This window comes from Ricinus communis, chromosome 5 (genome assembly GCF_019578655.1).
Source record: "Ricinus communis isolate WT05 ecotype wild-type chromosome 5, ASM1957865v1, whole genome shotgun sequence".
Lineage (NCBI taxonomy): Eukaryota > Viridiplantae > Streptophyta > Magnoliopsida > Malpighiales > Euphorbiaceae > Ricinus > Ricinus communis.
The window spans coordinates 31,707,440-31,721,971 of record NC_063260.1 but is presented as its reverse complement, the minus strand read 5'-3'; the positions used below and the strand labels follow the sequence as shown (position 1 = coordinate 31,721,971).

General features: G+C 36.5%; 1 protein-coding gene across 1 annotated transcript; it reads left to right on the top strand.

The window, feature by feature from the left end:
* Positions 1-867: 867 nt before the first annotated feature.
* LOC8277981 lies at positions 868-14,097 on the top strand. Its single transcript, XM_048373630.1, has 24 exons — positions 868-1,233; positions 1,354-1,688; positions 1,811-1,963; positions 2,324-2,459; positions 2,704-2,805; positions 2,998-3,117; positions 3,235-3,315; positions 3,597-3,937; positions 4,017-4,262; positions 4,780-5,104; positions 5,777-6,010; positions 6,394-6,661; positions 8,297-9,480; positions 9,614-9,729; positions 9,820-9,919; positions 10,409-10,541; positions 10,624-10,678; positions 10,771-11,467; positions 11,675-12,004; positions 12,407-12,811; positions 12,890-12,962; positions 13,053-13,138; positions 13,337-13,456; positions 13,554-14,097. Exons 2-24 carry the CDS (start codon positions 1,375-1,377, stop codon positions 13,632-13,634), a joined length of 5,700 nt encoding a protein of 1,899 aa, XP_048229587.1. The 5' UTR covers positions 868-1,233; positions 1,354-1,374; the 3' UTR covers positions 13,635-14,097.
* Positions 14,098-14,532: the final 435 nt, after the last annotated feature.

The following is a 14,532-nucleotide window of genomic DNA, read 5'->3' as shown; positions in this document are numbered from 1 at the left end:
GAATTTAGAAAATCCGGACACTGTTATTTCTAAACATTCCATTTATCATATAATAAAACCTTTCTTATGTTTGAATAAATGTGGTCACATTTCTTGCAATTAATGATCAAAGACAGTCCAATGCTAAGTCGGCAACATGAATGACCAAGTAAATCAATTTAAAACAAGCAAAAAATATTTATAAAATTACGAGTCCAACTCCAAAACCAGAGGCCTCCATTTGGTTGACTATATCTATATCTCACATGTGAGAATAAATTCTAAATTTAAAAACCAGAAACACATTATTAATATCTCAAATCTCAAATCTCAACAAACCTTTAGTAGGTGAAATGGAGAACACTCGATCAATTATTCATCATTTCAATTTCAATAACCATATCGCCATTTTAGTATTATGAACCTTTTATATATTTACAAAAATACATGGTTGTCATTGTCAATGACCAGCAGTCAAAAACAGTAACCCAAACAGCATTTTTACTACTAATAATATATAATTAAGAATCCCATCGGCGCCGGTAACCTCCAACGAACATTTGCTGTCGCCTAATAGACACACCCACGCAATCTACGCTCTCTCCACGCGACGCGGCGCCACTTTGCTTTCTCTTAAATCCCCATTTATTTTATTTGCTAACTACTCCAATCTCACTGGTTCGTGCATTTCACCTCCCCTTGCACTTGCACACGCATTCTTTGCCCTTTTTGGCGCAAAATTCCAGAAACCGACGTAAAGGAGCCGTTGGTGCTCCCACGTGGATACTTGCCGACATTACTGGTCATACTCATATCCTAACCCTCCTTTTCATTATTATTAAAAAAAATAATTAATAATATAAAAATACAATGAAATCAAATTTGTCGAAAATGTCCTAAAAGACGTTGCCATTGAAGAAGCAAATACTCTCTACTGTTTGCTTATCGAACGATTCCTATTTCTGGATCTTCGTTTTTTTCTTAATTAAATTTCTTCAATTTAACTAAAAATTATATCAGTTGTTTTATTTATCCAAAGTGAAAGGCGTGTTTGTGCCCCTCTGGTAGTAGCGTGCCTGCTACTTATCCTCTCAAAAAGTAGTGACCGAATCATTCGATTGCTTTCCTTGAGCTAAAAAGCAATCCAAACACTGCCTTCTTCAACTTACTTTCTCATTATCTTTTAATCCTGCTGCAAATTTATAACCCATTGCTGTTAGATCACTGTGTTTTTTTTTATCCGCCTGCCGCCAAGTAAGATTTATAATAGCTTGTTTTAGTTTCAAAAGTCGTCTGCCTTTTCATTTAAAGATTATGCTTTTGCCAAATTTAAGCTGCTGTCATACTTATTGGGCGCTGAATTTGGTTTTGCAGGTCTTTGTTGAAGATATATAAATGGCAACTTTAGGGGATATAGGGGTTTCTGCCGCTATCAATCTTCTTACTGCATTTATTTTCCTTTTAGCATTTGCTATTTTGAGGTTGCAGCCCTTTAATGATAGGGTTTACTTCCCAAAATGGTATCTTAAAGGCATAAGAAGTAGTCCTACTCGCTCAGGGGCATTTGTCAGGAGGTTTGTCAATTTGGACTTTAGATCTTACCTCAGATTTCTAAATTGGATGCCTGAAGCTTTGAGAATGCCGGAGCCTGAACTTATTGACCATGCTGGATTGGATTCTGCTGTCTACTTGCGCATTTACTTGTTAGGGTATGCTCAAACTTCATCCTTGTTTAATTGTCTTGTGAGAATACTTTTTCTCCCGTATTATTTCGCATACTTAGGATTTCTTTCTTTTTTTTTTTTTTTTTTTTTTTTTTTTAATGATGCAGACTTAAGATTTTTGTTCCTATTGCATTCCTCGCTTGGGCCATCCTGGTTCCAGTTAATTGGACAAACAGCACCTTGGAGCTAGCACTAGCTAATGTGACTTCCAGCGACATTGACAAGCTTTCAATTTCGAATATCCCTCTTCATTCACAAAGGTATATAAGCATCATCCTTTTGTTTCATAATCTTTTTCACATATTCAGTGAGGTGATCATAATATTCTACCAAGCTTAGGATGTCCAGTTTGGATGTTTATTAGTGACTGATGTATTAGATTTTTACTTAGTAATTCCCTTTTCATACTTGGATTATTGTCTTATTTAAAATGCTAGTTAATACAATATCTTCATTTTGTCTTAATCCCTGGAGTGTCTACTTGTTTTCTTTTCAATCATGCTCTTGTAATGTTTATTCCATAATGTTCTCTTTATTGGTAAATTTTGTATGAAGCTGTGTGGTTCTTTAGCTTTACAAAACTGAATACATTAGTAACCATGGTGACCATCCGATTGCAGATTTTGGGCACACATTGTGATGGCTTATGCCTTTACTTTTTGGACTTGCTATGTGTTAATGAAGGAGTATGAGAAAGTTGCTACAATGCGGCTGCAATTTCTTGCCTCAGAAAAACGTCGTGCAGATCAATTTACAGTAAGAAAATTTACTTGTCCTATCTAAGTTGTTAAAATCTAAAATTGTGTTTTTCTGTACTTAGTTTGTTTTACTGTTTCCAATTTGAAGAAAAAAAAAAACGCAATTTTGAAGTATTTATATAGGATTTGCTCCTATGAAATTTGTTGATATTCATGTTTCACTATAGTTCACTGTTTACAGCACTTTTAAATTTGTTTCACAGGCTACATGACAAACTTATATCCTGCAATTCTCTTCACAGGTTCTTGTTAGAAATGTACCACCAGATCCTGATGAATCTGTCAGTGAGCTTGTGGAGCACTTTTTTCTGGTCAACCATCCAGATCACTATTTAACCCATCAGGTAGATTTCAGCCCAAACTGGAGATACATTCTGGAAGTCACTGCCAGAGAGCTAATGAAGTTGACTGATTAACCAGTTGTGAGGAATCACAAAATATTAAAACATTGTCATTTGTATAATGAATGGTCAGCATCATTTGGCTGGTATCTGTATTTTGTTAAACTGCTTTAAAATTTAGAAATTCTTTTGCAGGTGGTGTACAATGCAAACAAACTATCTAAATTGGTCAAAAAGAAGAAAAGTATGCAGAACTGGCTCGACTACTATCAACTTAAGTATTCTAGGGATAAATCGCTAAGGCCTTTACTGAAGGTACTTATAAATAAATGGAACTACCATGCATGTCTAAATTTACTCAATGTTTGTTCCTAAACCCTCTGGAAAACCTAATTTTTATCTTAACTTAGTTTTAAATGTCTTCACTGGCAGTCTGGTTTTCTTGGGCTTTGGGGAAAAAAGGTGGATGCTATTGATCATTACACATCTGAGATTGAGAAATTATCAAAAGAAGTAAGTCGAACCTTAAGTCTCTTACGACTGTTTCTTTCCTGAGACCAGATCCAGATACGAAGTGATCTTTTTACCTCAATAGGCTAGCAACATTAATCTGCTATCTTATGCTTTGGTGTTGGGATTTGGGCTTTTCATTCTTATGATGAATGATCTACTTTCATATAGTTACTTGCCTGAGTTATCTTAAATATAGTTAGAAGCCTGTGTTATTATGCTAGATATTTTGATCACCACCGAGGCTCTAATTTGTGGTCATGAATGGCCCTCCTATAATTCAGATAGTGGAAGAGCGGGAAAGAGTTGAAAAGGATCCGAAGGCTATCATGCCAGCAGCATTTGTTTCCTTCAAAACTCGATGGGGCGCAGCTGTTTGTGCACAGACTCAGCAATCAAGAAATCCAACTTTGTGGTTAACAGATTGGGCTCCGGAGCCTCGTGATGTATATTGGCATAACCTTGCCATACCATATGTTTCACTTGCAATTAGGAGGTTAATAATGGGTGTTGCGTTCTTTTTCCTTACCTTCTTTTTCATGATCCCAATTGCATTTGTGCAATCTCTTGCAAGCATTGAGGGAATTGAGAAAAGAGCTCCCTTTCTGAAGCCCATTATTGAAATGTTAGTAATCCTCCTATCTTTAGTTGGCAGTTGCATTTCAAAGTTATAACTACTAATTAACTCTTGAATGACAATGCAGAAAATTTATTAAATCAGTGATCCAAGGTTTTCTTCCTGGCATTGCATTGAAGCTTTTTCTGATCTTCCTGCCAACAATATTGATGATCATGTCTAAATTTGAAGGGTTTGCTTCTCTGTCATCTCTGGAAAGGAGATCAGCAACACGATATTACTTTTTCAACATTGTGAATGTATTCCTTGGGAGCATAATCACTGGAACTGCGTTTGAACAGCTGAATTCTTTCATCAAGCAATCAGCTAACGAGTATGTTACACCTACAAATTGATCATCTTTTTGTATTTCAATTTATACATAATACATGATTAATGTGGACTTGTTATGCTATATTTTCAAGAATATGGTGGGCATTGTTAGCATTATGAATTGTGGATAAGTAATAACTCTTCGTCATGTTTGCAGGGAGGATTTTAGGATAAAATTGTAGGGGAAGGGAGAAAATTGTTTAATTTGTGTTTATGACATAGTGCAATCTAATTTGTGTACTGCTGAGTTCCCCTCGCAAAACTTCAACCTGGGACTCTTTATGAGTGTGTGTTTGTGCTTTGTGCATATTAACGGCACATCTGCCCCTTCCTTCTTTTATTCACTCTAGAATTCAGAGACTGTGTTTATGTTACTATCTTCCTTGATTTGAAATCTCTTTATAATTTTCTTTTGGAATTTAATATCTTCCATTTAATCTGTTTATGTTTCATCTGATACTTTTACAATTTCAGTAATGATTTTTATTTATCGTTTTGTCCATTTGTATATTTTGCAGCATTCCTAAAACAATTGGCGTGGCTATTCCAATGAAAGCAACTTTCTTCATAACCTACATAATGGTTGACGGATGGGCTGGAATAGCTGGAGAAGTTTTAATGTTGAAACCACTTATAATCTTCCACCTGAAAAATTTCTTCCTGGTGAAGACTGAAAAAGACAGGGAAGAGGCGATGCATCCTGGAAGCCTTGGTTTCAACACTGGAGAACCTCGTATACAATTCTATTTTCTATTAGGTCTTGTATATGCAACAGTGACGCCAACTCTCCTCCCATTCATAATAGTTTTCTTTGCCTTCGCTTATGTTGTGTTTCGTCATCAGGTAAAGACTCGATCTGAAAATTTCCAATTCCATACAGTCAATAGCTTCCATGAATTAATTGATTACACCTCTGTACTTTAGGGCTGGCCATGGTAGTCTAAGGTTCAGGACACTGGATAATTTGCAGATATCTGATATTTCTTTTAATCATTCATACAGTAAAATAAATGCTGGTAGAATTATGATAGTTTCAGAGGCAGAGACTGCTGTTGAGCTAAAAACATCTTGTGTTAAATTGTTGTCATTAGATGTGGCTTAAGCACTTGACTTATAGTTTTCCATGATATATAAAGCTTGAAGAGGGAGAAAAGCATTAAAAAATTATGTTAAGGTGGTAAACGGAGAAGTTATTGCAAAGAATGCGTCACATCAATAAAATATGATATCTCATGATAGCTCACAGATCAATTTTGTTCCTTCTCTCTATAGATCTCAGTCCTTGCATCAATAGAATATGTAGAATAAAAGATTTGGGGAACTTACAAGACAAGTATGAAGTATCAAGATATAAAACGACACAAATTATGGCGGTCATGGAATTTCCTCATGTTCTGTTGCTTTTGGGTGAATGCAAATGTCGTTGCTCTGATTAGGAGAGAGTTAAACTTTCACAAATAGTATGGCTTATATCTCTCTTTCAGTTGTGTCCTAACCTTTTCTTTGAAACTGCAGATCATAAATGTATATGACCAGGAGTATGAGAGTGGTGCAGCATTCTGGCCTGATGTTCATGGACGTGTTATTACTGCATTGATAATCTCACAGGTGCTTATGATTGGACTGTTGAGTACAAAGCGTGCTGCTCAGTCAACACCATTTCTCATTGTCCTTCCTGTACTCACTATATGGTTCCATAGGTTCTGCAAAGGCCGGTATGAACCTGCATTTGTTAAATATCCACTACAGGTGTGTTATGTCTTCCTATTGCAAAATTGATGCTTTGTTATTGTATGTATTCTTCTTTTTTTTTTTTTTCTTTTTATTGTTACCGTGTGCGTGTACTCTCCTCTTTTCTTAGGCTTATAGTTGATTTGCCTTCATGGAGCTGATAAATGCCTTGGTTCTATCTAATGCTAAGATCCTAAGACTGAGTTTAAAAAATGTTGGCATAATTCAAATAAAGAATTTTGAGTACATGCATATGATTGTCCCCCATTATTTGGGAGTACTTGTTTTAGTTGTATAGTGAATATGTCTTGTACTGGGGAGAATTGTTCTCGCTGTCAAGTAGATCTGCATGGTGATTTTACTCGATAAATAGCTAATGAGTTTTTGTTGTTCGCTTGCAGGAGGCAATGATGAAAGATACCCTGGAACGCGCAAGAGAACCAAACCTGAATTTGAAACCCTTCCTTCAAAATGCATATAGGCATCCAGTTTTTAAAAATGATGATGGTGATGATGATGATGAAAATGATGATATAAGTGAGAAGTTGGAAACTGAGAGTGTCCTAGTGCCTACTAAACGCCAATCACGGAGAAATACACCCGTGCCCAGTAGAATCAGCGGTGCATCATCACCATCTTTGTCTGAGCTTAAGGAAAATTCTGTGCCATGAGTCTCAAATATAGGACTGGGGCATTGTTGTACATTTGCAACGCTAGGGAAAGAGCAGTGACATTGTAAATTAAATGGGTCAAAGAATAGTGTGATTTATTATTATATGAAGGGAAAAAAAGGGGAAGGGGAGGCCAGTTGCAAAAGCATTCAAATAATCCAACCAGAAAATGGGAGCTCTGGATTTTGTGATGGCAACTGTTTGAAATGGTGTGCCTCAAGGATGAATGTATATTATTTGAAGTATATGATTAAAAGTAGATGTTTGTGTGTATTTCTAAGATTGGTTTGTACGGCAGAAGTTATACTGATTTCTCTAATCAGAATCTCAAAAAGAAAATGTATACATAGATATTTTAGTGGATGAACATTTCATGGTTTGGTGCTGTATCCCAGAATCCTTGTTCACTTGACGTTGTGTTGTGTGCGGATACAAGTGCTCTGGCTTATGAAATGGGTGTCGGGTCATGCAATTATTGAGTGGACATCATTGTATAAAACGATAAGGTGTGTCGGGAAATCATTACTATAGCCAATGGCCAAACATTGATGATGTCATTGATTGGCATTTTTCCTATTAATCCTAGTTTATTTTGGATGAATGTAGCAATCTTATCGATTTTTTAAGTTTTATAAGTATGTCGTTAACTTAAATTACTTTATAAGTTTGGTTTTGCCTTTTGATACAAATTCACTATTCAGGGACTAAATTGAGCCTTTGGTGCAAACAAAATTTAGTGTCAGATCAGATGGTGCATATATACGGTTAAGAATCGGGGGATCCAATACCAAAACCGTTGGCCTTGGCGAATCCACGTGGGATTTACCAAATCCAAAGAGGGCAGGGATTGGTGGGCAGTGCACGCGTTCCGAATAAGCGTGGGACATCTAATAATTACTTCCTATTCTAATAACATTTCTCATTGAGTTTGAGCCCAAACCAAATTAGGAAAAAAACGGAGTATTAAACAGACACCCACCGTTTCTTCCCCTAACCAAATTTCACCGATTCACTCTTTGGATCAGATTCTCAATGATACATCAACCCTTCATCCCCCACCAATCACATACAATTTTTCCATCCTTTTATTTTCCTCTTGCGCTCTCAATTTCTGTACCCATTGTTTCCTTTGATCTGTTTCGTCTCTTAATCAATCAGGTATCTTTTTCTCTTCTTTTCTTTCCCTTTTCTTCCTCCCTCTTGCTGCAACTATACTCTTATGTTTTCTCTTCCTAATTAGAATTGTGAATTTCACTGCTGTTAATGTTATTTTTTCCCTTTTTCACTCTCAATTCACTCTTTTTCTTTTTTAATATTATAATTTGATTATTTATTCTTCAATGTAGATACGCTGCTGTTTTTCTCGAATATTTTAGCTCAGTTGACCTCTATCAAGTCAACGGCAGCTGTTAATAGTCATTCTCTTCCATTATCTGTTTCTTTTCTTCTTCTTTTTTTTTCTTTTTCTAAGGACTAATCTGGATTGCACTGTGTAATTTACTTATTTTTAATCTGTGACAGTTCTTTTTATTTTGTTTTGTGTCACAATCATGAATTGTGCATTTTCTCTCATTCTTTTAATATAAAAGAAGCTCAATTTTGATTAATCTCAATTATGGATACTGGTATTTAGCTGCAGTGAGAATGGCTGCTGTAATTGCTAAGGGAGACCGCTTCAGCCGCGGTAATGATCGTCGGCTGGGTTTATTAGGAAGTACCTCTAGTTTTTCATGGTATACATCAAAGAAACAAGTTTCTAATATATTCAAAAAGGAGCAAGGCGATGATGACGAGGAATGGTCGCCTCAGACAAGAACAAAAGCTCCTTCTAAGAAAGCCAAGTTAGCTCCAAATGTTGAATTTTCAGAGGCCGATGGAATTCCAAAGAAGCATAGGATTTCCTTAAATAAGAAAAGCAGTTCTCAAGATAAAGATTCAAAGGATGATTCAGAAGATGGAATCTCAGAAGAATTGTGTCTTATAAAGATGAGAGAGCGCAAAACAGCTAGAAATTCATGTAGGGAGATAAAAAGAAGCAATCATCACACTGATCCTAGACGGGAAAATGTAGATGTTGCCAGTCCTTCTCCCTGTACTTTAAATGATGGTTCAGAAGATGAGATGTTTATTATGAGCTGGAAAGAGTGCAGAAGGGCTAGAAATTCAGGTAGTGAGATGAACAGAATAAATGACAAGGATACAGGAGGAAGAAGTGTAGATGTAGCGAATGCATCTCTTTGCACTTTAAATGATGATTCAGAAGATGACGACTCAGAAGGGTTGTGTACTGTGAACATGAGAGAGTGTAAAAGAGCTAGAAAATTAAGAAGAGGGTTAAAAAGGAGCCGTCACAAGGACGCAAGAGGGAAACGTGTAGAATTTGTGAATGCTTCTGTTTGTACTTTAAAGGATGATTCAGAGGATGAAGTCTTAGAAGAATCAGCAATTATAAACATGAGGGAGCGTGAAAGAGCTAGAAATTCAAGAACTCAGATAAACAGAAGACGTCACAAGGACACAAGAAAGAGAAGTGTAGATTTTGTGAATGCTTCTGTTTTCACTTTAGAGGATGATTTGGAGGATAAAATCTTGGAAGAACCGGCTGTTATAAACATGATGATGGAGCACAGACGAGCTGTAAATTCGAGTAGTGAGAGAGACAGAAGAAATCACACGGATGCAAGAAGGAAAAATATAGCTTTAGTGAATTCTTCTCTCGGTGCTGCATCTTCTTCATCCACATCTACTAGCTCATCAGCTTCAGCCGTCAAGAGTGATGGCAGTAGCAACAGTACATGTGCAACAAGAAATGTGAAGGTTATTTATCTCTAAACATTGTTTACCTACCACATTGGAGATGTATTCTTTATTCCTTTCCGTTGAAGGGAAGATATCCTTTTTTGTTCAATTTTCTGATCCAAGCATGTCATTTTTTTCTTGCTAGAAGCAGGCTAAGACAGAAGCACGCCCAAAGTGTCACCAATGCATGAAATATGAAAGGAAAATTGTGGTTCCTTGTAGAAAGTGTAAATGCAAAATGTTTTGTGTCCAATGCATCAAGCGATGGTACATTTTCTGGCCAGTCTTTGACATTCTTTATCATCAATACCTCAGAAACTGTCTTGGTATCCACATATTCTGTTATGTTATATGTAGGTATCCTGAGATGACAGAAGAAGAAATTGCGGAAGAGTGTCCCTTCTGTCGCAGGAATTGCAACTGCAATATTTGTCTGCATTCCAGTGGGTTGATTAAGGTTTGTTTTTATTCTTTTTCTCACTCTCCCATATATGGTAGTTACTCTGTCTACTAATTGAAAGAAAAGAAACAAGTCTCCGCAGTTTGCCATTTGAGTATTAAGACCCTAAGCCTTCTCATGACTATGAAATCTGAAAAGTCTTGCCCTACTTGTAGATTATCTGTTTCATTAGATGTTCTCTACTTTTCAAGTCCATCCCAGCTTATCAAATGAAGTCTTACAGATTCAGGTATATTTGAGACAAAATTAGGAAAGAGAAGGTAGTTTGAAAATCTGTAAAACAGTCCTGTGGTTGAGATTTTGTTGCAACTTTTTCAGCCTGCTATGTTAATCTTGCTGGAATAGCAAAATCTTTTTGTTTGCCTGTTGAAACTATAAATGCATAATATGCATCCTAAGATTGGCAATTGGAGTATCATTTTTTAGCACCAATTTTGCTATTAGAAATTTTTCTTCTAATTAGAGCATAATATCTTTCGCCTTCAGACATCAAAAAGGGACATCACTGACAGGGAGAAGGTTCAGCATCTACAATATTTGATTAAGTCAATGCTTCCCTTTCTGGAACAAATCTGTGAAGAACAAACTTGTGAGATGCAAATTGAGGCTAGCATTCAAGGTACCTTTTTTTTCTTTTTTTTAATTTTAAGACTTTTTGAGTCAGTGTTCAATTCTCTTTACAAAAGTTCTCATCGTATCAGGTTCCTCCCCTGAGATAGCAGAGAACTTCTGTAACAACGATGAGCGTGTCTATTGGTGAGACTCTTTGTTCACAAAATTGAATATTATATGATATTATTTGATTTAACTTAAAGCTTATTGACTGCAATTATATGGGTCTGGAGCAGCAACCATTGTGCAACTTCTATAGTTGACTTCCATCGGAGCTGTCCAAAATGTGCTTATGAGCTGTGTCTTGGTTGTTGTAAAGAGATTCGTGAAGGTAGCTTGTCAAGTCATGCCGAAATAGAGTTGCACTATGTAAATCGGGGCTATGATTATATGCATGGTGGAGATCCACTACCTTGTGATTCCAAAAATCTTGATGATCAAATTGAACCATTGGTCACGTTGTGGAATGCCAATAATGATGGGAGCATTTCTTGTGCTCCGAAAGAGATGGGTGGTTGTGGTGATAATTTATTGGAGCTTAAGCGTATCCTTCCAATGGGATGGATTTCAGAGTTGATTTGGAAGGGAAGAGAACTGTTGAAGCTTTTTGACAACGAAAAGACAAGTTTGATGTGTAACTACTCTGAACCAGGGAGTGACACATTAAGAAAAGCAGCATCCAGAGAAGGATCCGAGGATAATTACTTGTTTTGTCCTGCTCTCAATGGCATTCAAGCAGATCAAGAACTTCTTCGATTTCAAAAGCATTGGCTTAAAGGTGAACCTGTTATTGTTCGTGATACTCTTGAGGTAACAACTCACTTGAGCTGGGAGCCCATGGTAATGTGGCGTGCATTATGCGAAAATGTAGACTTGGAGACAAATGCTAAAATGTCTGAAGTGAAGGCCATTGATTGTCTGGCTTCTTGTCAGGTTAAGCACCATTATTTTGCCTGGCATTTATCTTTAGCCAAAAACATTTCACATGATCAGGAGAATCACATAATTTAGCTTTTTTTAGCTCTGGCAAGAAAGGAGAAAAGTTTTGTTTAACACAAATGTACTTTTGAAATTACATTTGTTGTGAGTTTCTTTTATTTAATATTACTCATCATTGCTGATTTTTTTCAAAATATTCAGGTGGAAATTAATACCCGCCAATTCTTCAAGGGCTATACGGGAGGGAGAACATATGAAAACTTTTGGCCAGAGATGCTGAAGTTGAAGGATTGGCCCCCATCTGATAAATTTGAAGACCTTTTGCCTCGCCACTGTGATGAGTTCATCAGTGCATTGCCTTTTCAAGAATATAGTGACCCCAAGGCTGGTATCCTCAACATTGCTGTGAAATTTCCACCAGGCCTACTCAAACCAGACTTGGGTCCAAAAACTTACATTGCTTATGGCACGAAAGAAGAGCTTGGAAGAGGGGACTCTGTAACCAAACTTCACTGTGATATGTCAGATGCGGTACATGCCTAAAATCTCAGTCATGTTATTTATTATGCTGCGCACTTTGTTTGCTGACATATGGCTGCTTAAGTAAGGAGCCATGGGTGCAATCCCAAAATTACAATCGTCTCTAGTCAAACATTGTCAAGAGTCTTTTTGGTCTTTTAAGAGTTACATTCAAGTATGCAGTGGATTATATCTGAGCGCCTATAATGTGAACTTTGAGCTCTGGAGATACCTTCATTTCATGTCGAGCAGACTGGAATATGTAATTGTTATAACAGTCTTAGGAGTGTTTGAACATGTTTTAAATTTCCTATCTGCTGGTTTGGAGGGTAAACAATGCATCCAAAGTCCATACCTTTATGTTGTGTGATTATGTCTTTATTAAATTTTAAAGAAAATTGTCATGTAATGTAGGTAAATATTTTAACACATGCTGTGGAGGTAGCTTTAAGTGAAGAACAGAGCACTTGCATAGAGCAGCTTAAAATGAAACACAGTGCACAAGATGAGAAAGAATATCTAGAGCGAGACAAAGTCAACAGCCATCTCATTGAACAACTTGATGAGTGCATCGACAGTTTGAGCGAAGATATGGATTTATTAAAAATTAGAGAGACAGAAAAGCACTCCTCTGCACTTGAGACCGACAATGAGCTAAGAGGAGACACACCCACTGATGAGAGTACTGGAGCAGCAACAGCGGGGTCATCTGGTGCATTATGGGACATTTTTAGGAGGGAGGATGTCCCCAAGCTAGAAGAATATCTTAGGAAGTACCATATGGAATTCAGGCACACTTACTGCTCTCCTGTAGAAAAGGTAACTATGCCGACTCTGAATCTTATTGTTCAACCTTGCCATTTGTGATATACCGAATGCTAACCTGGTTCTAAATAGGTCGTCCATCCAATTCATGACCAATGTTTTTATTTAACTCTCGAGCATAAAAGGAAGTTGAAGGAGGAATATGGTTAGTAGATTAAGAAGGCTGCTGCATCTATTTTCAGTGTCTTGTGTTATCTTCCATTGCTCATTTCCTTCTATTGTTTCACACTTCTAGGGGTTGAACCTTGGACATTTGAACAAAGAGTAGGAGAGGCCATCTTTATTCCTGCTGGTTGTCCACACCAAGTTAGAAATCTCAAGGTAATTCCTCCTTTTATCACCTAATATATGACATGAGAATGAACGTCAGAAACGGCAATAAATAGATAATACTACTTTTATTACTTAAAACTGATTCTCCTATCCTGGTTTACATTTAAATATAAGTAATCTCGCATGGTATTGTTGGGTACTAAAGCTAAGAAGTTTTTTTTTCCTCCTTCCCACCTGCCCAAGCAGTCATGTACAAAAGTTGCTGTGGATTTTGTCTCCCCTGAAAATATCCATGAATGCCTCCTCTTAACAGAGGAGTTCCGGCAGCTTCCGAAAAACCACAGAGCAAGAGAGGACAAACTTGAGGTAACTTATTTCTGCTAATGATTTACTTGTCGTCAGTGAATTTGATAACATCATTTCTGTATCTTAGGCTACTTTTCCTCCTTGTTTTATGTAACAGATCAAGAAGATGATCGTCTATGCAGTTGAACAAGCCATTAAAGATTTACAAAAGGTAATATGCTCCAAGAGAAGACTGTAGAACACACCAGCTAACTTTAGCTCCTTTTTCCCAATTTTTTTAATTAACGATGCCATTCCTCGCCCTTGTCACCGTCCAAGGATAATGGCGACATGTAACAGGCAGAATTTTTGAAGAGTAGGCTGATTTAAGAGTATGAATTAATACAAGGCATACAAGTGAAAAAAATAAATAAATAGAAAAATTTGAGTCGAAGTTGCAGCAACTTCCCATGTTTCTGAAAGTTAGTTTACGTGAAATGTATTGCCTTAAAATCCTTTGGCAGAAGACAATAATCCCATTGGCCCATCTGTTTGCCAAAAGATAGAGGCAAGATCTACATTTTCAGATGCCTCCTTTATTTTGGAACGGCAGATTGTCAGAATAAGACGCCAAAACAAAGCTTGCATAGCGGGCACAACTGAAAATTTTCATTTTTCATTGTTCTTGATTATTGTATGTGATGGTGATTTCCTTTTGATGAGATATTGTCTGCCTGTTGTACAACGAGTTCTTTAAACCAATGCACTTAAGACCAAGGAACTAAAAGCTAACAGCCAAAACAGAAAAGAATCAAGTTTATCGTTTGCTCGATTTCAAACAGATGATACATTTCAATAGGTCTCTACTCCTGAATACCTTGAGGAAATGAAAGACTTGCAAAAAGAAATAACAAGTTCCATTCAGCATTCTGCTGTACAATATAAAATGATATACAATAGAATCTCTTTATAGTGATTACACTGATACCTATGATTATAAGAAAATTATAACTTAATGGAGGTTTAAGTATTAAATTTTTTTTTTAAAATTAATACTTAATCTGTTTGTGATATACGATAGAAACAAAAAATAAAATATGTTAATATCTTGACATATTATATAAATAAAATAAATGAGACCAAATAATACTATAGCA